Here is a 23,683-nt window from a genome sequence, read left to right as displayed (position 1 = left end):
GGCCGTGACAGCCACACGGACGGCAGCCCGCAGAGCCGACACTCAAGATGGCAGGTAACGGCACTTTGCTTTTTTTCTCTTTCTTTTTTTCTTTTTCTTTTTTTAAATTCAAGATAAAACCAGTGTTGTATTCTCCACTTTGATGCTTTTAATTGTTACTTATAAAAAGCCTAGTGTTAGTATCTCCAGTGTGGAGTCAGTAGAAACAGCAGCTTAGTGTTTATTTCACTGTGTTTTGCGCTGTTTTCTTCAAGTCAAGCCCTGTTAGCAAACTTAGCATTGCTAGCCAGACAGACAGCGAGCGAGCTAACAAAAGCTACTCAGCGGTGTCGAAATAAGTCTCTTTAAACCTACATTCAAACATATAACCAATCTGTATGTATGGGTGATGTTTTAAACTACACATATCTCCTATATTGGATACTTTATTACGGCTGTAGCCGTGTTTATCATCGAACTGTTGTCATAGCAAAATGCTAGCGGGTTGACCTAGCTAACCTAGCCTCGTTGCTAAAGTCATTTCCAGCCATAAGCTGACCAAATCCTTTCTTTATACCACAACAAAGGGCAGATGTTGTTCTTTGCCAACATGCTTTAGGAGGAGGGGTGTCGCAAACAAACAACCCCAGCGATATTTACCCCCGCACACATGAAACACATGGATTTAATGCATCTTTTTTTCCAGAGTTGTTTTTGTATGTTGAGCCCAGCTGTAAACATTAGCCGTCCTAGCACATGCTTCTCCTTATGGGACCACTTTACACTACCTTGCGCACAGTTATTGTGCTAAATCTGTGCTTGTTTGGTAACTTATGGTAAAAAATATCGATGATTGGAAAGTCTTCTGTCAGTGTCGGCATGTATTGCTATCACACAGATAGCTATGCAGCCAAATATCATCACCTCTTTACATGTTTCCTACTTGCCCATCTTAATAGGCTGCAGGGTAACACGAAGCTGAACTTGATGTGTTATTTTAAACCAACTATTAAGACATTATTCTGGGAGAATTTAACCTTTTAGTTTTAATTTAGACTACTAAATTCCGGTATGGGTTTGGTACAGATGTTTGGATCAAAGCATACGCATCTTAAATGTGAATAAGGCAAGAGAAGACACAATTTATTAGGAAATGGATGCAGGGATATTGGAAAATGAGTTAGCAGCAGTATAAGAGCAAATGCACAGAATAGACCTGTCCAAATACTAGGATTTTGATGATTGACTTTACACAAAATTAAGCATGCAAAAATAGAAAGTACTTTAAACACTGTACACACAACCAGCCCATTATTTTTCTCCAGTAATCGGTCTATAAAACATACAAAAACAGCAAAAAGAAAATATCCATCATACTTTCCTAGAGCCTGAGGCTTCTATAAATGTCTTTTTTTTGTCCTAACAACAGTTCAAAAGCATGAATATAAAGATATTCAATTTACTGTCACGGAAGAGTAATTAAACTAGAAAGTATTCACATCTGTGAAGCTGGAAGCAATTTTTTTTAATTTTTTTCCTATTTTTGCTTAATTGTACTTAATACGGTTATGTGGAGCACATTCCCTTGCTTGTTCAGCTGTAAACACTGGCATAAGCCATCCCACCACATGCTTCTCCTTATGGGACGTCTTTTGACTACCCTGCTCCCAGTTATTGTGCTAAATCTGTGCTTGTTTGGTAACTTGTTGTAACAAAATGTCACCTCTTTCCAGGTTTAATGCTTTGATATATACATTTTGCTGATTTAGTATATAGAAAATTAAGCTGTTCAGGTATTTAAACACTGTACACAACAATCAACCGATTATTTTCTCAAGTAATCAATCTTAAAAACATACAAAAACAGCGAAAAGAAAATATCCGTCATACTATCTTAGACCCCAGGGTGTCTACAAATGTATTGTTTTGTCCCACTAACCATTCACAAACTATGAATATAAAAATATTTGAGAGTAAGTAAACAAGAAAAAAAATCACTGGAGCTGGAGAGCTGGAAGTGATCTGTTTTGGCCCTTTTTTTTTTTTTTTGCTTAATACAGTAATGTGGAGCACATTCTCTAAACACTGGCATTAACCATCCCAGCACATGCTTCTCCTTATTGGACTTCTTTTGACCAACTTCACCCTGCTCACAGTTATTGAGCGGTAACCTATGGCAACAATATCGATGATAAGAAAGTCCTCTGTCAGTGTCAGTGTGTATTACTGTCACACACATATCTGTACATGTTTCGTGTTTGTCTGAAGCTAAACTTATTCTGGGAGAACTGATGTAGCCACTCGGGTTTTAGTTTTAATTTAGACAACAAAATTGTCTAAATGATCCAACAAATTCTGAAAGGTTTTAGTCAAGATGTTTGTGATTTTACTTGGAATTAAAACATAAACATCTTGAATGTGAAGAAGACAAAAGAAGACGTTAGAATTTATTAGGAAGTAGATGCGGGGAAATAGGAAATTGATGTGTCACTTAGCAGAAGTACAAGAACAAATGCACAGTATAGATAAGTAAATCTGAAACACTTGGATGCTATATACATATCGACAATATACTATAATCAAAGTGAAGCATGTAAAATTAAAAAAAGGTACTTAAAGTCAAATAATCAGTCTATAAAACTTACGAAAATGGCGAAACAAAACCCTATCCAATTGAATGCTACGCGACCCCAAAGGTGTCTACAAATGTCTTGTTTTTTCCTTCCAACAATTCAAAAGTATGAATATAGAGATTCAATTTATTGTCACAGAAGATAAATTAAACTAGAAAAAAATGCACATCTGGGAAGCTGGAAGCAATTTGTTTTCCATTTTTTTGCCATCAAATTTTCTCACATTTATTTCCTCATCATCTAACTGATAAATTGATTAATCATTGCAGCTCCAGTTCACCGTTCAGAGGAAGGTGAAAACAAAATAGAAAGTAACTACACTTGTACCTCACTGTGTTTATAATCTTTTATTAGCAGTGCTTCTGTCGTCCTCGGGCTAATACCCTCATGAACGAGATAAATAACCAGCGTGACCAGTGACATTATCACTTGATTTCAAAATGCATTTTATGGGAACCAGCACCTGTCCCGCTGATATGCTGCGGGGTGTGTACACAACTGGCAGAAAGTCAACCACCACCCCCACCCCCGTGACGTATTTAAAAAAAATTTAAAAAAATCAACCGAGACAGCAGCGATGTGTGTTATGATTTGCTCCTCTTGCACGTCACCACACTGACTCCTCATGTCATGTGAATGTCTGAAGTTTCACTTTGGCAAATTGCGAGAACGCACTGATTTATTGTTATATGTCTCACTAAAGGAGACTTTGTCCTTTCTTAGTAAGTGTCAGCCTGTAAACCTGCTAACCCAGACTTCCTTTAATTTTGTAGAGGGGAGGGGAGTGGTACATAAAGGGATGGTATGTTGATGACATGTTTGCCTCCACTGATTCCCCCTCTAATTGTCTTATCTTTTGCAGGTCTATCTTTATACTTTGAAGATGGCCATGATGATCTGGATGACTGTGAGTACTCTTATTTTAATTTCCTAACAAAAAAGGCACATAAAACACATAAAAAAATTCCTGCATTTTTAAGGATTGATTTCTCGCATATAAGCGGCACTTTGTTTTCGCCCCTACTTCAGCAGGGAGCTATATGGAAGTGTCGTCTTTCTAGGCAACCCCATTCACCCAAGTGAAATTTAAAGCTGTCAACAGTATTTCAGGGTTACACCACGCTATTATTAGCAGTTATACAGACCAGCACTCCCCGTTGTCTGCATTAGCCGGGCCGATGAAACAGCATTTAGATCCAGTTGCAAAGCTAGCATGTATTTATGGCTGGAACGTTAAACACAAATAATCAGTTAGACTTTTTTGCCTTTTTTACACATTGGAGGTTCCTCATTCCTGACGTTTAGCTCTAGACTTTGTATCATCACTGTAGCGGTGTGGCTGCTGTGATTGTCCATGTCCTTTTCATTTCAGTCTTCTCTTTTTCATAGGTAGAGCATGTGTGACTGTAAAATTAACCTTCTTTTTCTCTGTCCCGCAGTTGGATTTGACGACTACGGTTCAGAGTGTGACGGCATCCGCATCACAGCCTTCCTAGACGCAGGACAAGACAACCTCACTCCTCTCGGGAGGCTAGAGAAGTACGCCTTCAGTGAGAATGTCTTCAATAGGTAAGCAGAGCCTCACGTTGTGGCTGTTAACACCACTCTCCAAAAAAACACACAAAATGCAAAATATCAGACAGTGAGATGTTCATTATGGGCACGGTGGAAGAAGAAAGTAGTTTTTACGCATGTGAGGATGTGTTGTTAAACTATATTGTGCTTCAGACAAACAGTATTAGGCATTAGAGGGTAGAAAACAAATAAAACATGTTTTGTCACACTGTAGCTTGGCCTGCCAAAGCTTTGACCAAAACAAATTAATCTTTGTTAGCGTTCTCTGCTGCTACAGCTGTTGGGACATAGATGATTATAAAAGGCTCTGACTTCATCACATTTTTTTGGTAAACGTAGGGCAATGATGTTGTGTTACCATGCTGTGATAGAGAGTTTATTACGTTATGGAATCTCAGCTTGATTCGGTAACATATTTAACCCCCACATACTGTTCGTATTCTGACTCATAATTAGTCTCTACAAAGTTCACATTGATAAAATTCCTCATCAGCCATTAATACATGTTTGATTAATCTTATGGAAAAAAGACGTTCACAATCACTACTTTATGGTCCAGGAGAACATTTTATAGAAAATGAAGATCACAGCAACATGTTTGAATGCTGATTTTTGATTTTGTTTAAATAAACTCAGGTCAAATTTGTATATTTGCATATATAAAAATGTGTATCAGCTGCACAAAATAAAAAATTATGCTTTTTTTCCTAATTTTGTATGGTGTGGGTCACATTAGGAAAAGTCCAGCTAAAAGAAATGTGTTTGGGGTGTTTTTTCAGCTCTCAAATGTACAAATGGTTCAAATTCGACCCTGAACAGTATGTAAAGTTAAGTTAAAATCACTAATAAACAGACTGGTCCACACAGCCGTGGAAGTGATGAGGGTGAGGGAGCGTTTCTCCCTCCAAACACTCTTTGAGAAGACGATATTCATTGTGCTTGGAAGATAATTGCTGACCCTTCCCATGTCCTGTATTCAGAACTGCTAACATCAGGTAGACCATCAATCAATCTTTATTTATATAGCGTCAAAGGACAACAAAAGTAATCTCAAGGAAGTTAACACATAATTTAAATTAAGACCATACAGGGTTTCAAATAAATACAGGAAGAGATGCTTGAAAAAATGTACAAACTCTTTCACAGCTTTATCAGTGAATCCTCCAAACTCAGGTCATAAGAAGGGTGTGGAATGAGGGACTTGTGTTGCAGGTATTTGAATGCACTGTATGTCTGCACTTGTTTGTGCTCTGCACTTTGTCTGTTACTGCACTACAAGTGTATGCACTGTTTCATGTGGCAGCCTTTATGTTCAAGGCAAACGTCACGATTCGATTCTGATTCAGAGGGCAACGATGTAATGATAAAACGATTATTGATACATCAAAATGTTTAATTTCTACATGATTTATTTTTGCACAGTTCTTAGTCCAGATAAAAAGTCTGCAGCCTTTTAATTTTAAGAAGTTAACTGCATTTGAATTGATTTAATTTAAAGCATCTTACAGTCTGCCTATATGAGAATAACAAAAAGAAGTTGAAGTGCTCCGCTGTGTTGTTAAGTCATGTCTCCAGCAGTGCAGTGCAGTGCAGCCTCTCTGCTGCACCGTTAGCTCGGGGAAAGACGTCGCCGTCCAACACGCTGAGTGGGCGTGGAGTTTCTGAGGTGAAACAAACTGAGCACAGAGTTATTTTTTCGAGCTCAGAGTTGGTTTAAGTGGTTTAATGCTGCAGTGTGTGTTGGTCAGCCACGCGCGTTTTGTTACTGCTGAAGTTCGCCGCTCCGCTAAATGTAGCCTCTGAGTGATGACGTAGAAAGGTCACAATATACACGTTCTCGCAAAGTAAGATCAAAAAATGCTTGTAACTGCTGCCTTTTGAGAAGATGAAGTCTAGCATGTGTACACTGTGGATGCGCCCCCCCAGTTGCTAATGTGGATAAAAAGATGATTTACCTTTAATGTAATAAACTACATACTTAGTGATTCCTTTGAGTGTATCAGAAGGTGGAAGAATGCATAGAGTGGAAACATGATGAAACCATGTTTGTCATTTAAACTGATTTAAACATGTCGTGTTTAAAGCATCGTATAGTCTCCAGTGGGTCCTTTAGTAACGAGGAAACATGAGCTTAGTAACAAGGAAACATCTGGACCTTAGTTGGACTTAGAGGCAAGGAAACATCTGGCGAGTGGCAAAGAGGTGTCACTTGCATAAAATTTGATTAGAAGATGTCACCAGATGTTCACCTGAACTCTTAAACTCAATTTAAATTATACTGGAAACTGTTTTGCAATGCTTTTAATTTTTTTACACTGAATCAAGATTTTTGTTCTGTTAATTCTGTAAATTTTGTACCTTTTTTATAAATGTATTATTTACACTATTAAGAAAACTGGAAAACTGTGATTGTTAGTTTGGTCACCCAGTATTCATTGACTGCAAGGAAATCATTGCTAAAAGGTGTCATGGATAAAATAAGCAATGACATAATGTTTCATGATGACACATTATTGTTATTTGACCTCATTTTGTTCATATTCAGAGTATGAATTGTTATGAGTCATGACTACATTTTATTAAATATTAAAAATTGAAATATGGGATTTACATTACAAGTCCAAGCTCAGTCATCTCGAGATGTGTTTTGTTTTTCTGTAGCTATCTGGACGAGTGTCTGCATTCCTGTGTATTTACTAATCACATACCTGTGCTAACTCTATACTGCAGGAATGCCAAAAGACTTAAAGTTGAGCCATGGGCGGATGGTGTCTGTCTGAACAAAGCATTAGTTTTACAATAGTAGTCTCAATTTATTGTAGGCTTAAAAGATCTTTTCTTTTGAGTACGTTTTTGTGTCTGTCTGTTTGTTTTTTTAATGTGTCCCTAAAGCCTAAACATTTTTAAAGTCTTCAGGTTATAGTTTTTGTTTGTACACTGTGCCTCCACAAACATTTTAATACTGCTCTGTTGTCTCCACACACACACACACACACACAAACATGTGTAGTTCCCGTCTTCATGCTTTTCATGCTTGGCTTCACAGGGTTCAAGCCCTCCTGTCATTTGCGAGCACATGAGTGTGTAATGAACTCGACTGTGAGTTACGCTGTGTGCACTCAGCACTCGTAGGTATTGGCAGGCGGTCCAACTAACTTGACACTCCTGTTGCTTTCTAGGCAGATTGTGGCTCGTGGCCTGCTTGATGTGCTTCGCGAGTTCAGTGATAATGAAAATGACTTTATCAGTGTCATGGAGACAGTTGCCAGAATGTCAGAAGATGGAGGTAGATGAATTTTCCTTTTCTTCTGTTTAGTTGGAGTATTATTCTACCATGACCTAAACTGCAATGTATTATTTTGTCTTTTTGTTGTTGTTGTTTTTTAAATGAACCTAATTAAGCTCAGTTTGTCAAGCACCTACATTGTTTTACTGTAATGCACCTGTGAGCTCATACTTTGACATGTGTACTCAGAGCCCACAGTGCGAGCTGAACTGATGGAGCAGGTCCCAAACATCGCCATGTTTTTACACGAGAGTCGGCCCAACTTCCCAGCCGCCTTCTCAAGATACTTGGTACCCATTGTAGTCCGGTATCTCACTGATCCAAATAACCAGGTAGGTTTCCAATGTTCGGTTTCCTTAATGACTTTTACAATGATTTCTTTTTAACTTGTCAAGAGTTAATTGACTTAAATTTTCTTTACTATTAATACATTAAACTTTCAGTGTTTAGTCTCTCCTTTGCCTTCACAAAAATCAGGGAAGTATGAAAATATAAATTAGTAAATCACACCAGGTTTTTAACTCCCCTTACATTTTTTCCAGGTGCGTAAGACGAGCCAGGCAGCGCTGCTTGTTCTGTTGGAGCAGGGCCTCATCTCTAAGGCCGACATGGAGACCAAAGTTTGTCCAGTTCTGCTTGACCTCACAGAACCCAGCAGTGACGACGACTACAAAATCGAGGCAGTTGCTGTAAGGAAATCCCTCGTGTTACGAGTGCATGTTTTTAAAATGCTACACATTTAATGGAAAATGTCTGATATTCATTATCGCGGGCTCAGACTTGAAAGCAGTATAGCTAAAAATCGCACACTACGAGACAAACTGCCTTTAAGCTTCATGTATTTTTGGCGATTCAGCTATTAAATCTGCACCAAGTCAGTGTAGGTTGACACAGAGGGTTTCTTTTATTGCTTAATTATGTTCATTCAGTGTCTTTATCTAATTCAGTCACCAGTCTAAAGTACAGAACAACATGTTTTTTTGTTTTTTTTAATAGGATGAGTTTGATACAAGCAGAAGTTGTTTTTGATCTGTATACATTTATCAAAAGTTATTAAACTGTAAAAGCTTAAAAAATGAATTTGTTAAATGGACGAATTCAAAAATCCTAACTTTTAATCTATAAGTTTAAATTCAGTGTGAAGTATTTATATTTTATTAAGGAGCTATTCACTAATTCAGTTTAGGTCCAGAAAGCCCTCATTGCCTTACAGGCATGCTCACACGCGCACACACACTCTCTTCATCTTTCCCTCTACACTCTAATACCTTGATTGTTTCTCCTTCAGCAGCACATTTATTTTTTAAAGCTTTGTGTAAGCTAGTTTTTATTCATCAGGGAAGAGTAACTGTGAAACGTCAGCAGGACGTGAGTGAAAGCACTAAATGTTCCCTGTTTGTCTCCTCTTACAGATCATGTGTAAAGTTGTCACCATGCTGAGCAAAGACACAGTGGAGCATCTATTGTTGCCACGCTTCTGTGACCTGTGCAGTGATACAAGACTCTTCCAAGTCCGAAAGGTAACAGCCTCCAAAACCATTTTCATCTTCTCCAGCTCAAAGCTCAAGAGACTTTAAAAAGCCAGATTTCTTTTTTTAAGATTATGAATCTACCAGACCTTTTAGACTGCACTCCCAACAGAGCAAACAAGTATTTGATCTAGTGTTTAATTGTGTTTCGGATATAAAAAGGATAAATTCATAACGCTGCGAGTCAGCCTTAATTCTGTTTTGCGCATGGCCAACACTGCACTGTTGTTTTCTGTGAGGAATGTTAATTCCCCGGCACAACTGGTGCTAGTTGGAGGAGGGTGTTTAGGAGCTGCAAAGGTGGACAAACATTGTTATTTTTTTGTTTTTAGCTCTTCATGATCCGTCTTCACTCTTAAACCACTAATGTTTTTACTTAATGAGAGGACCAAATAAAAGTATCCTTGTAATAATGCCCCAATAAAAGATGCACATCCATATAATCAGAAATACATTATGACTTCAAATTGTAACATTGAAGTTAAAGCTGTAAGAAATCACAGTGTATATATTCAATCATTCAGATTTACAAATAACTGAAAAATCCCCATAATGTAAAATCCCCACATATTTTCTTGTCTTTTACTGCCTGCTGTGCTTTTCTGGTGAAAGTCCAGATAGCAGAGTGGGAGGGTTTTTTTCTCTAATATGAAAATTAAATCAACCGACTTGCACATAAAGTGTAAAAACACAATAAAAAATAAAAAGTTATTGGCCTGTGGCCGATGTTACGAAATAAGAATGATGTATTTGGCTCTCTTTTTTCACACTGTGTCCATTTTTATCATTGCATTATGTCTTGCAGGTCTGTGCAGCAAATTTTGGAGAGTTTTGTTCTATTGTGGGTCAGGAAGCTACAGAAAAACTACTGGTAAGAGCTCTCAGGACTCTTTTTTTCTTGATAGCAAATTCCAGCCATTTGCATTATTTGACATTATGCTGTCCTTTTCCTGAGTCTTATAAAATCACATCCTCTGCAGCAGTTTAACTGTTTCTTACCATTCATATGTCAATAGTTTCTTTGCACAGCTGCTTGTTGACAGCAGGAGACTGACTCTGCTTTGCTTTTAACATAGATGCCCAAGTTCTTCGATCTGTGCTCAGACAGCCTGTGGGGCATCAGGAAAGCCTGCGCAGAGTGCTTCATGATGGTTTCCAACTCCACCTCCCCGGAGGTGCGACGTGCAAAATTGTCCCCCCTGTTCATCAGCCTCATCAGTGACCAGTCCCGCTGGGTAAGACGCAAACACACTCTGGTGACAACTTAATGCGTATGAGCACATGTGATTACAAGCACATTTATGTGTAACTTCCTCTGTACTATGATGTAATTTGAGCGCTTGTTGCTCAGATCTTTATCTATAAAGTATATTTTCCTCGCCACCATACGCAGTTTCTTGTTACTGATTTTTGAATTTCTGTTTTGTTTTTACTGTTCAGTGAAATGTGTATTTATGACCGTGCAGGCAGTTTGCACAGACGAGCATGAGTGAACATGTCTGTGTGTGCAGCCAGCCAGTGCAGTATAAACAGAAGTGTGTGTGTGTGTGTGTGTACACTATTTCAGACTGCACCCAGGCCTAAAATCATACTCCAAACAAATATTTCTGTTCATGTATAGGTTTAGACCCCCACCACATGAAGATACTCAGTTTAACATTTTTCTTTGTCACACTTTAACAGATTTTTTTCCATTCCACTTTTAGGTTCGCCAGGCTGCCTTTCAGTCTCTGGGGCGTTTCATCTCCACCTTTGCCAATCCCTCCAGCACAGGCCTTCACTTCAGGGAGGACGGCGCACTACTAGAGGTTCCCAGGTGTACATCGGACAGGTAAGACCATGTGGCCACTGACCTTCATCACCTCTGCACCAGCACTTATTTACATTGACTCTACTCTGTTCAAATAATACAATAAATAGTACATGTTTGATCAGGCAGAAACTATTTTAATGATATACTGGTGTGGCACAGCATGAATATGTGTTTGCTCAATGTGTTGCTTCATTGCTCCAATGGATCATGGCTTAAAACTTCAGTGGGTTTGATCAGGATATACCAGTTTGTAAAGTTCTTTTTATTTAAAGGGATTTCAGCAATAGCAGAAACAGGTAAATGAAGGGGATTCAGATTACCCAAAAAGTTATGATGCTAATAGAGATATAGAGTTATAGAGTTTAAAAAAACAACAACTCTACAGTGGTGAGCTCAGATGCTGGTGAACATTTTTTAAAAGTTTGGTTTGGCAGGTTCTTCGCTTTTACAGGCTGCTAATGACCAGATGGTGTGCATCCTTTTTCCTGCCTTGGATAAGAATAAGGTTTGAAAGCTGTAACTTTTCATCTGCATTTTGTTGATATCATTTCAGCGACTGCTCCCTAAACTCCCTGAACTGCTCCGATATTAGCGGCTGCCACACAGGACGAACCATCGCCCACACGCCTCCCAATCAGGATGGCCGTGCCACACCATCCCCGGAGCACGTCTCGACAGTGGACAGCGAGGAGATGCACAATTTTGATGACAACCACACTTCAGTTCACGGAGTGCTGCACAGCGGCTTCTCCCGCACCATCCAGAACCATAACAACAGCCCCAAGACCACAAACAACGCTAAGAACATGAAAGAAATGGAGCAGACAGACGAGAACTTTAATTCTTTTCATTACTGGAGGTCTCCTTTACCAGACATCAGTGGGGAACTGGAGATGCTAAGTTGTCACACAACAGAGGAAAACAAAGAGGGGGAGGAGGATAAGGAACCGGAGGATAATTGTCCTGATCCCAAGTCCACCCCTGGTCAAACTACCAGCGACCAGATCCAGAAGGTCTTGGACTGTTTGCAGCCGCACATGGACGACCCCGATGTACAAGGTCAGTATATGGAGCCAGAAAAAATGCAGCATGTTCCTGGCATAATTTTTGATCTTTTGCAGTTAGTGTGTATTTATTTTGGTGATGTATTGGCACTTATGACACATTGCACTTCTCCTGCAGCTCAAGTCCAGGTATTGTCAGCAGCTCTAAAGGCAGCACAGCTCGACAGCCAGGGAGACGACAGCCCGGGAGACGACAGTCCGACAGAAACCCAACCACCTACGGAACTTGAGAGCAACACTGAGAGCCGGGTCGTGGAGAAAAAATCTGTGGAGGTGCAGTCAGAGAGCGAAGAGAGTCCCACGGAAGAGGAGGAGGATGAAGAAGAGGAAGAGGAGGAGGAGCAGGAGGAGGAGCAAACAATGGAAACTCCCCCCGCCTCGGAGTCGTGCCCCGTCCAGGAGCAAGGGGAGGAGGAGACGCAGACGGAGCCCTTGGAGGATCAGCAGGAGTCTCCTCCTGACTCCCCTGTTCTAGTACGAGACTATTCAGACAATATTATTATTGCATATGTAACAGATATATGCAGTAGTTACATTATTCTGGACATTAGCTGGATTTATATTTGATGTAGGAGGTTAACGGTGATCCTGATGAAGACGTCTGCAGCATAAGTTTTATATATTTATCCACCGACACGCTAGACTGATGTGTCATAACTCAATCAGGTCGGCTCTAATTATATTTCCCCCAGCATCTTCCTGCATTTACTTTGTGATAAAGTTTGACAAGGGGCTGCACACAGGTAACCTCTGTTTCACTCTGTGTCATTAGGGAGTGTGAGACTACCACTGTGTATTCGCAGAGTTTAACCATTTCACCCACTGTGATGGAGAGTGGCAGCTGTGGCGAGTAGATAATTTGCAGTGTAGAAGACTTTGCTAGATGTGTGTGACTGAAATGATAATGATATATCAACCCAAGGTCAGTTAACAAACAGAAAAATGAGCTTAAAAAGGAAAAGATTATTGAATCTTGCTTCGACTTCCTTGATTTTTTTTGTCTTCACTATCGACAATCTCTACTGGCAGAGACTTCTGGGAGAAAAGATGATCCCAAGATAACTAATCAAAGTTATTGTGGTCCATGCAGGGTATCTCTGTATCTGCTGTGGCCCTAACATGTAGTTACATTTTTGAGATTGTAGCCTCCGATAACTCACAACTATAAATCCAGCTTTTGGGCAGTTCTTGTGCATTTATGGAGAATTTAGAAAAGGTTGACAGACAGACTGAAACTCTTTAATAGATGCTGTGTTTGCTCGTTCCCTAATGGTGTGTGGATATTTGTATTTTCCTCAGGAATCTGAACTAATTGAAAGTGTGGAGGAAGAGGGGAAGGACGACTCTGCTAACAGCCCACTATCTGAAGATAAGCCTAAGATCCAGGTGAGTCAGCACTGCTATAATAGATCCTGGAGATATTGATCTGCTCCTTTACAGTTGGCATTGATCGGAACTGACACTGATTATTAAATACTCCCACACTGTCCACCCCCCACTCCTCTTTGATCATCAAACTCTTTAATCTCTCACTCTGTCTGCAGAACGTCATCCCTCAGCAGCTGCTGGATCAGTACCTCTCTATGACTGACCCGGCTCGGGCTCAGACGGTGGATACAGAGATAGCCAAACACTGTGCCTTCAGCCTGCCGGGGGTGGCGCTCACTCTGGGACGACAGAACTGGCATTGCCTCAAGGACACGTATGAAACCCTCGCTACTGATGTGCAGGTAGGCGGAGAAACAGGAAGCCGTGAGTGTGATGTGGGATTAGGTCTGGTATTTCATCTCCAAATGAGAGAGACGACATCAAGGACAGCTCGCTTTGTTTGTTTTTCAGTGATGTCCCCTGCCTTTCATAAAGTAACGTCAATTATTGTGCAAATGCATTTCTTGAGGATGTGAGCAACAGACAGAAATGTACAAAGGGAAATGTTGCTTCACTTGAAACAGCTGCATTTCAGCTCAGAGTCACACTGTTGCTACTACATCACAGCACTGAATGTCACACCAGTTTCAAAGTGTCAAATGCTAAAAAAAGATATTGAATAAACGAAAATTACCATCCATATCTAAACATATGGAATGAGCCACATGGCATGCAGGATTTTTACTTATTTGTCAAATGTAAGCGGGATTTAATAAGTTCTTATTTCTGGAGCAGAACCCAGATGTTGTGGTCTCACTGCAGCTCTCTGTAGGATTTTGTAGCAGCCAGTTGCTTGTTCATAGCTGCTACTTATCTTTTCGTGTCTCTTTCTCATCCTGTCTCCCCTCTCTCAGTGGAAAGTGCGGCGTACACTCGCCTTCTCCATCCATGAGCTGGCAGTGATCCTGGGAGACCAGCTGACAGCGGCTGATCTGGTGCCCATCTTTAATGGTTTCCTGAAAGACCTGGATGAGGTCCGCATTGGTGTGCTCAAACACCTCTATGACTTCCTCAAGGTGAGATTATAGATGTATCTGCTGCTGGTCCAAATATAAGAACGCTAACAGTGATCTTAATAAGGAGGGTCTTTTTTTTTGTTTATATGAAGAACATTTTACATTTGTGACTCGGTTAAATTGAGAGCTCTGTTTCGATTTGATAAGGAAAACCACAGTTAGTGTTCTAGGTAACACTGTATGGCTTAAAATGGTTCATGTGCATCTTCTTGTTGCAGCTGCTGCACGCGGACAAAAGGAGAGAATATCTGTACCAGCTGCAGGAGTTCATGGTGACGGACAACAGCCGCAACTGGAGGTTCAGATACGAGCTGGCAGAGTACGTCCTCTTTTTCCTCCTCGAATCAGGATAAAATAGGAAAAACTCACACTTTCATTCTTGCAGTCTCTTACTCAGACAAGTGTTCAATGAGTGGATGGCAGTGTTAACATACTGCATACACGTTAAATGTAACACATATCGTTCCTCTTCCTGAGTTAGAAATGTGATTCGATTGTTAGTCAGATGAATCAATAGCGGTTACATTTCTATTTTTAAAATTTTGTATGGATTAGATATAATTTAGTCAGCTAAACAGTTCATTTCCTCATTTCTATCCATAATATGACATTTTGAATTGTGTTTTTTTTTTTATTTTAAACATTTGTACAATTTGTATTGTGAACCTATAACCATTTTTTATGTCTGACTGTAGCTCTCTCTCTCTCTGTGTCCCCATGCAGGCAGTTGATCTTGATCATAGAGTTGTACAGCCACTACGACGTGTATGACTACCTCAGACAGATAGCGCTCACACTCTGCTCTGACAAAGTCTCAGAGGTCAGGTGGATCTCGTACAAACTGGTGAGTTCACACAGTCGAGTTGTGTTTTTATTGGGTGGAGGGAACCGAACACCTGGTGAGGAAATATGCTGGCCGCTTGTGACAGATGATCGGGTCAGCAAAAATTTTAAGGGGACTGAGGAGAAATGAGTTACACTGCTGGATGATGCTCTGTGTGTGTTGTGTGTACGTGATAAAGTAATGCTCTGACTCATGGTTGTACAGTATTTGACCATTTTAATGTGGCCACAAGGACAGTGATGAGGAGTCACGTAATCCTCTCATATGTTTAATTCAAATGAGGTTTTCAGTCTGTGCAGCTTTCAGTATCCAAAATTGTTATGCTCATATTCTATAAAGACTGACTCCATGGATTTTCATACACATTTTGACAGCTGTCTAACCACTTTAAATACATATTAACTGCAGATTTACCCTTTCCTCTCTGGACTGAGGAGCCTAATTCTTAAGTGTGTCCATTATCTCTTATGCTATCAGGTTGTAGAGATCCTCCAGAAGCTGTATGCATGTGGGGCCGATGACCTAGGCCTGAACTTCATCAACGAGCTCACCGTCAGGTTCTGCCACTGTCCCAAGTGGGTGGGGCGGCAAGCCTTTGCCTTCATCTGCCAGGTGTGTAGCGCTTATCTCACTTCTCTGAGCATGAAATTGTGTAACGGAGCAGATTCCATCTCTCTAACCTGTTTGTCATCTCCATCGATATCTTGTACACCTGTTTGATTGGTTGGACATGTGATGTTTTTATGCCTCCCCGCTGGTGACAGCTGTGGTTTGAGGCATTATGCTTTTGGTCGGATACTGAACTGGTCACACTAATCCTGAGTGGCGACCTTGAAACTGTGGTGATTTTATTTATTTTATATTATCTTGTATTAGACATATTTTCTGCTGTCATACAATATTGCTTAACCCTTTACGTACTGTTCATATTCTGACTCATAATTAGTCTCTACATCTATTCACATTCATAAATTCCCCATCTGTCATTAATAAATGTTTGATTTATCTTATGGAAAAACACATATTCACAGTCACTATTTTATGGTCCAGGAGGACATTTTATAGAATATGATGGATACAACATGTTTGAATGTTTTAATTTTTGTAATTTTTTTTCTTAAGTAAACAGCAGCACAATTTTTTTTTTTTTTAAATGTGCATTTTATTTCCATTTTTCATTTCTGTGGGTCACATTAGGAAAAGCCCAGCTAAAAGAGATGTGTAAAAGGTGTTTTTACAGCTCGGATGTTAAAACAGGTCAAATTTGACCCTGAACAGTATGTAAAGTTTAATGATGCATACAAAGGACAGCGGCTGACTGTTGTTTTTAATATAGTCTACATGTCAGATAGAATAGATAATAAACAGATTTGAACATGAGGAACTCCAACTATTCGTCAAGCATGATCCTGTTTATCAACTTCTCTCTCTGATAGATGCTTTGTTTTGTTAGTCGTGTCTTCGGGCTGTTGTGAGTTTCATTCTCATGAACGCCTCGACTCACTTCTTCCTGTTTGGCTAGTTGTCTTTCACACTAGCCTGTCTGTGTGACTCGATGTTGTATGGTTTTTTGTATTTTCTTTAGGCTGTAGTGGAGGAGGACTGTATGCCCATGGATCAGTTCAGCCAGCACCTCCTGCCCAGCCTGCTCAGCCTCTCCTCAGACCCGGTGGCTAATGTTCGCGTATTAGTGGCCAAGGCTCTGCGACAGAGCGTCATGGAGAAAGGTAAACTGCAAATAAAGGAGTGAGAGTGTAACTTGGCGTGTCAATTGGGGAGCTATAGTGGTCATGATAGGTGGATTTTTTTTACCTTAAGACAGGCTGTTTACCTTGTTTTCAGTCTTTAAGCTAAGCAAACCATTCCTTGGCTCTCGCTCCATACTTTACACAGATGTGAGAGCATTATAACTATTCCTTTAACACAGACTTTCTCTGACACACATCTTGTAGCTTTTTCTCTCCACTGACAGTCCTGTGCTTCATCCACAGCGTACTTCAAGGAGCCGGGCTGTGCCTACTCAGATGAGCTGGAAGAGACTGTGATGGCCCTGCAGTCTGACAAAGACCGGGACGTCCGCTTCTTCGCCAGCCTGGACCCCAACAAAGGCTTGATGGACACGGCTCCCTTGATCTAGCCTCAGCTCCCCAACACCCCCCCAGCCCCCTCCGTTACAGCCCACCTGCCTGTCTACCTACCTGTCTGTCTGACTGACACACAGTCGGCGTAACCGCAACACCAGCACCTGACCAGATCCCCAACCACTCTCGCCTGCTGGCCAGACCCGCATCACAGACCACTCGAGAATCATGTCAGTTGTTCAGATCACAGTATATAAAAGTATGAGCATGCTCAAACAACACAAACCCAGTCTCTGGTTGGGAACTACATAGCGAACATTGCATCCACAACACAAAAACGCATACTTCTCAGAGTTTCCAGACAATGAGCAGGACTCAGACATCAGCCACTTTGTGGGAGCTGCAGTGTTTTTGCTTGAACTTTTTTTCCCCCACCGCCCTCGTCCACACTAACAACATCCACCCCAAATCTTCCCCCGATCTCAGACTTGTAAAACTACAACGGGCTCTCTCTTTCCAAAGCTAATTGTAAGCTTGATATAAAATGAATTGATTTTTTTTCCTTTTTTTTTTCTTATTGCTTCTTTTTGTGGATTTCTAACGAACAAGCGGGCGAGGCCTGCCTGACTCTGACGTGTGCACTAACTCAGGGGGACTCATCTGAACCTAAACAGCATTAGCTTACATGATAAGCAGCAGCTCCTGGATCCCTGGTGAAAAACTCCAGCTGTCTGAGCAACAGACCAGCCAAACCCTAGTAGCTCTGCTGGTGTCTCTTGCCTCATTTCCTCCTAAATGCCTCCGTTGTCTCAGATGTCTTTTATCTTCTAAGATGTCCTCTGGGTTACTGTCTGTCTCCCTTATACCTTCTCTTACTCACTTTTTTCCCTCTTCATCTTTCCAATGGGCCTTCCACGGGCCACAGAAACCACTACTACTGCACAGAAGGAACAGTGATTCTGCCACTCAGCGTAACTCTTAATTAAAACCTTATCTTGACATTTCTTTGAAAGAACACCTTAATGAACTGTTCCCCCTCGACCTCCTCCCACATGTGTCTGTTTACCAAAAATGTGACACAAAGCGTCTCCCAGGCGGCAGGAGACGAGCGAAATACCTCTGTTTGGACACGACTGGCCAGTGTGTCGCACACATAGAGGGACATCCACGGTTCAAACAGGCTCCGAATGTCCTCGATTTGGTGATTTTTCCTTTTTACGAGCGTTCTGTGGTGTTGATTAAAAAAACATCTTAACAAGGGCTCCTGATGATGTGACACAGGGTGATGTAAAAACTCAGAGAGAAGAAGGAAGAAAGCAAAGCACACTGTTGGATTATGCATGACCCCCCCCCCCCACCCATTCTCCATTCTTCCCCCCTTGTGTATAGTCTATTCCAGCTCCTTATGGTTGACCTCCTGATAATGAATTATGTGACCACGGTAGCTTTCAGTGGATCTGACAGACCAGTTGTACAGTAGGATATAGGAATGGTTGTGTTATGAGACTGAGAGACAACTGATCATTATTTCCCTGTCTTGGTGGGGTGATTTTAAGTATGAGGTTTCTCAAATTTTTTGCAACTCTTTGTACAGCTTAAACCTGTGGAAAAAAACTGTGTGTGTTTATGGAACCAAGGCCAGTTTAGTAGGGTTTTTACCCATCGAGACGTGTGTGTGTGTGTGAATATTGGGAGCAGTCACCAAGTCACTTTTTTGTAGTTTTTTTTTTTTTTTTTTTCCTCTGTTGTAAATGGTAACCCTTTTTTTTTTTTTTTGGACATAGACATAACTTGAGAATTTAAAGCTGATTGTGTTGTGTGCTGTGCATCTCAAGTCTTTCTTCCTTCGAAAGGAGAGCTCACTGCGGTAATGGCGGTGTCAACTCATCTCGTCTGTCTGCGATTTGTGTCCATCTCATTTTTTATGTAGTAGAACAGTTAATATATACATTTTATGAAAATTATTTTTCTTTTCAATTATGCACCACTGTTCAAAGATTTTATATCCTAACTTTACAAAATTTACAACCTTTGTAATATTCAATGGTTTCTTTTAAAAAGACATTTTATGTAATGTTATTTTTAGTATTCTGTAATTAAAATGATTAAAATTACAAGGTTTTGGTTTTTTGACCAGTGTGTTTTAATCTGCTCTGATGCAGAAGTGAATAACGTCTTGAGAATGGAAAATGCTGTTTTTCATCTTTTAATCTGCATGATACTGATTGTATACTGGCAATTTCTGATATATAGTGTTTTCAGAAACAAATGTCAAAAAGAATACAATTTTATTTCAAGATTTTAGCCACAAAATAATCATTTAAAATGTGTCACATGTCCCAATCTCCATTTTTTAGAGATGTGATAAACAATTACTGCCATTATCAGTGAATTTGCCAGTTTTCTTGTTTAATTGATTTACAGTTAGGTCATAACATGTCAGAAAATAGTGAAAAATCATATTCAGTTTGCTTTTTTTCTATGAGTGAAAGTCTACAACCCAATGATACAGTTTACTATCATTTAAGACAAAGATGCATGCAAATTCAATTGACATTAATTGGCAATTACTTCAACTATAGTGTCCTCCTTTTCTCCACATGATGTGTATTTGGTGTCTTCTATCCTTGCAGCTCCTTGTGCTGTAGATAAATACCCTCCACAGTGTCCCTTCATTCTCACCTACTTTTAAAAAGCAGCAGCTTTCGGTCCCAAGCGGTGCTACCAAAGCTCTGGATGAGCTCCATGTTACAGTGTTTCTCCAGATGCTCCTTGGCATGTTCAGCCATGTCTCCACGGATCTTCAGGGTCTTAAAATGGTCAAAGTCTGAGCGTCCCAGCTTCCTGAGTCTCCTAGCTGCAGAGCGGTAACACTTCCAGGGCTGAGCCTCCAGCAGGAGGTGCTGGCTTATGGAGGCCAGGCGAGAGAGCAGCTGCAGCAGACCTGAGTCTCCGTGGTTTAAATGGACCCACATGGTGACGGCAAGGCACACGCACAGGTGGAAGTGGGAGCTGCTGTGCTGGTGGAGGTAATCCTGCAGCTGGTTGTTGCTGACTTCAGTGATATCCAGAGGGAGGAAGGAGATGTTAGCAGGTAGAAGGTTGGTCTGCTGAGCCCGCTTAATGAGGGTCTCATCCAGGTCGAAGCCCAGGAGGTGAACCTTCCTCTTGTCTGCTTCACACTCGGGCTGCTGCGCCAGATGTTTGTATAAGGCAACACTTAAATCCTGCAGTCAGTGGAAAAGAAAGGACAGAGTCACTAATGGAGATATATATCATGTGAAAGAGCTTATCTGAAAGCACTAGTTCCACTTTATAATTTTACTATGTCAAACCATTATAAATGTGTCTTAACGACCATAAAATGTTCACCTGGCTGTCTGGCCACATAGAGCCACTTACCCCTGAGTTACACCCCACGTCCAGCAGCAGCGTTGTGTCTCCGCTGTATCCTAAATCCTGGAGGAGAGTCTCTGGGATCAGACTGAGGCGGTTCTCCGGTGGATTAAATGTGTAATAGTTTTTAAAGTTTCCGTAAGGAGCAGCACCAGGATCATTTAGTTCATCTACAGTATCGTTTCCAACCTCACATGTTGTTGCCATTGTTGAGTGCACCTTAAAAATATATCCGTGGTTAAACTGCGGTCATGGAGTAGATCTGGTCCGTTTGTGATACTGGAAGGTTACTCTGGAAATGTAATAGGTTACAGATTACTGGTTACCTTATTAAAATTTAACGTGTAATGTAACTATTTCAATTAGTTAATCAAAGTGATGTAAATCATTACATTTTATTACCTTTCTAATATTCTAACCAATGTTTTCAGCTGTAGGGTAAGTGTACCCAAGCACCAAAATCAGATGTTTTTCATGGATACTGACATGATTTATATGGGTGATCATTTCTTATAAAGCAAGATTTATCTCTCATTTGAAAATGTATTCATTAGTTCATGTAGATTTTAGAATATAAAATAAAGATATTTTATGAAAAAAGTCAAAAGTCTGACATGGGCTTAATTGGTACTGTGACACCATTTAAGTCCACGTCATAATTTATTTACAAAGTATATCAAATATATTGTTTTAAAATAATTAAAATCCATGAAAAGCACCTGAACTTAGATGTTGGTGCTTAATGGGTACACTTACCCTAACAGCTGTAATAAGTTACATTACTTTGATTAAATAATTAATATAGTTACATTACTCATTACATTTTAAACAGGGTAACTAGTAATGTGTAACCCATTACATTACCAAAGTAACCTTCCCAACCCTACTCCGGGTCAGTAGGTGGCGCTGTGCTTCATGACCCGCAGTTTGTCGAGCGAAGAGAAAAGTCCCTTCTCGGTTTCCGTACCTTACGAAAGCAAAGGTTACAGTAGCGTTACAGCTTACTTCACATGTTGGTGTGCTGACATTGAGGGAAACTACGACAGTCTTGGCTTCATATCGCTTTAAAAGAAACAAAAGGTAAGAAAAGTGGAAAGTATTTGCTTCACAGGGAGACGCAGCAGTGATGTGACTCCTTTATAAGAGGATTAAACAGTGTTTATATGTGTGTGTACATTATGTGTGTGTGTACACAGCTGACACACAGGTTGTTAGCCTGCACTGATGATAAAGGGATAATTGATCCTGTTGAAGGAAGAGGTTTCAACTCATATGGACATTAAACTAGACGTTACCTGACTTAAACTAGAGCTGGTAATGCTTCATAATATGTAGTGAAGGACATTTATTTTGGAGCACTGTGACTAACTAATGACACAAGATCAGCTAAAGGAGAGGTTCACATTATATTTAAATCTTAAAACAACAGTCAGAGGATTTCCTCTCTGTAAACATTCCTCTTGTTCATACTGGCCGTTAAAGAACTCCTTTAAATGTGCTTTCAGTGTAAATGATGGGGGCCAAAATCCACAGTGTATCTAAACAGTCACTTTGTGTACAACTGTGTTTAAAAAATTTAATCTGAAGCTTAAATTAGTCTTCACCAGTGTGAGTTAGTCATATTAAGTGGATATCTGACATATTTACAGTCTTTTAGCATTCCCTCTTAGTGTTTCCTCTGACAGTGTTTCCCTGTTGAGCTGCAGAGGAAATATTCTCATAAAAAGAGGGACTTAGGCACTAGAAAGATTGTAATGTTGAAAGATATCTACTTTTTTTGACTAATTTAGATGTATTTTTAGCTGTGGTGGAAGAAAACATAAAAATATGTTTACACAGAAGCAGGCCTGTGGATTTTAGTCTCCATCACTCTCATTGTAAGTGCACTATGAAGGGATCTTCTAATGAATATGTACAGAAGGAATGATTACAGTAAGACAAACCTATTTCAGTGTTCATTTGGGGTCCTTACTATATATATACTATATATACTTTATAGAAAAGTAGCTATATCACATGGTAGTATTACTCAGTATTATGTCCTGCATTCATAACTAGAACTGCAGCTAACAATTATTGCTATTACTGATTAATCTAATGATTATTTTCCTCAATTAATCAATTTATTATTTGGTATACAACAGCTTGAAACCATCAATTAGTTGGCATTTTTTGGTTGCTTCAAATTGACTCAAATTATTTGATTATAAATAGTTGCAGATTAATTTTCAGTCTGTAGAAAAAACAATTAATTGTTGCAGCTCTATTCATATTAATACTTGCAGTATTATCAGCAGCTTAAAGTTCCCTTCACCAGGAAGCCCCCCTCTGAATTACTAAACTTATAATATATTACTGGAATATTATAATGTATGCATTTATATACATGCAGTATTGTCTTAAACTTCTTTATATATTGCTAGTTAGTCACATTTTATGAAACTTATACATTTTGTCTGTCATGTTAAAGTTAAGTTATATGTACAGTAATTATAGCTTTATGGATACAATCCTATATCATAGTATGTGTAATTTCATGTCTCAGTATTTATATATATTGTACACTTCTGTAAAATCAGCTGATCTGACTTTGCTCTTGGCTCTTTCAGGATCGTCATCATGGTGACTGGAAAGCGCCTGGCTGATATTGGCTATCGGGCTTTTTCTGGCTCGATGATGCTGCTGACGGTATACGGAGGCTTCCTGTGTGTAATGAGAGGATACCGCTACGTGGTAAAGCAACAACAGCTGAAGCTGGCAGCAGAAAACCAGGATCCTGAAGTCATCAAAGACTGATGTCAGATGGACTGCTCTCCCATTCCTTCTTTTTCTGTCCGTTGCTTAATCATCAAGTAATTTCATTGTGAGGATGTTGCACTCTTACAGCAAAGATGTTTTGTTTTCAAGAAGATTCGCTAAGCAAATTAACTGAGAACATATTTGCATCAGTGGCCTGTGTCAAGTCGATGTTTATAAGGCGAAGGCGGTTGTTATTGTTTGTATTATATTAAATGCCTTTAACCACACAGTGCAATGTCG

At 39.9% G+C, this 23,683-nt stretch overlaps 3 protein-coding genes across 3 annotated transcripts; 2 read left to right on the top strand and 1 right to left on the bottom strand.

Annotated features, from left to right (window-relative positions):
- The first annotated feature begins 9 nt into the window (after positions 1 to 9).
- ppp4r1l (protein phosphatase 4, regulatory subunit 1-like) lies at positions 10 to 19,356 on the top strand. The gene is made up of 20 exons (XM_062416284.1): positions 10 to 54; positions 3,475 to 3,519; positions 4,052 to 4,181; positions 7,367 to 7,473; positions 7,663 to 7,805; positions 8,016 to 8,162; positions 8,886 to 8,993; positions 9,808 to 9,873; positions 10,079 to 10,237; positions 10,709 to 10,833; positions 11,369 to 11,874; positions 11,998 to 12,353; positions 13,179 to 13,265; positions 13,424 to 13,609; positions 14,162 to 14,323; positions 14,542 to 14,642; positions 15,047 to 15,167; positions 15,645 to 15,779; positions 16,753 to 16,894; positions 17,159 to 19,356. The coding sequence occupies exons 1-20, from the start codon at positions 48 to 50 to the stop codon at positions 17,302 to 17,304; spliced, it is 2,979 nt and encodes a 992-aa protein (XP_062272268.1). The 5' UTR covers positions 10 to 47; the 3' UTR covers positions 17,305 to 19,356.
- A 203-nt stretch (positions 19,357 to 19,559) lies between these two features.
- LOC134006361 (pre-miRNA 5'-monophosphate methyltransferase) lies at positions 19,560 to 20,851 on the bottom strand. Its single transcript, XM_062445448.1, has 2 exons — positions 20,651 to 20,851; positions 19,560 to 20,475 (listed from the first exon to the last, which is right to left on the bottom strand). The coding sequence occupies exons 1-2, from the start codon at positions 20,849 to 20,851 to the stop codon at positions 19,927 to 19,929; spliced, it is 750 nt and encodes a 249-aa protein (XP_062301432.1). The 3' UTR covers positions 19,560 to 19,926.
- A 764-nt stretch (positions 20,852 to 21,615) lies between these two features.
- Positions 21,616 to 23,670, top strand: LOC133977839 (cytochrome c oxidase assembly protein COX14 homolog). Its single transcript, XM_062416130.1, has 2 exons — positions 21,616 to 21,724; positions 23,254 to 23,670. Exon 2 carries the CDS (start codon positions 23,264 to 23,266, stop codon positions 23,438 to 23,440), a length of 177 nt encoding a protein of 58 aa, XP_062272114.1. The 5' UTR covers positions 21,616 to 21,724; positions 23,254 to 23,263; the 3' UTR covers positions 23,441 to 23,670.
- Positions 23,671 to 23,683: the final 13 nt, after the last annotated feature.

Source organism: Scomber scombrus, chromosome 3 (assembly GCF_963691925.1).
Source record: "Scomber scombrus chromosome 3, fScoSco1.1, whole genome shotgun sequence".
NCBI lineage: Eukaryota > Metazoa > Chordata > Actinopteri > Scombriformes > Scombridae > Scomber > Scomber scombrus.
This window is presented reverse-complemented; position numbering and strand designations above follow the sequence as displayed.

Coding starts and splice junctions, on each gene's coding strand:
- ppp4r1l (XM_062416284.1), top strand. Junction 10,834..11,368: donor CCCAGGTGTACATCGGACAG/GTAAGACCATGT, acceptor ATATCATTTCAG/CGACTGCTCCCTAAACTCCC. Junction 15,168..15,644: donor GGTGGATCTCGTACAAACTG/GTGAGTTCACAC, acceptor TTATGCTATCAG/GTTGTAGAGATCCTCCAGAA.
- LOC134006361 (XM_062445448.1), bottom strand. CDS start 20,851: ATGGCAACAACATGTGAGGTTGGAAACGATACTGTAGATGAACTAAAT. Junction 20,476..20,650: donor ACGTGGGGTGTAACTCAGGG/GTAAGTGGCTCT, acceptor CACTGACTGCAG/GATTTAAGTGTTGCCTTATA.
- LOC133977839 (XM_062416130.1), top strand. CDS start 23,264: ATGGTGACTGGAAAGCGCCTGGCTGATATTGGCTATCGGGCTTTTTCT.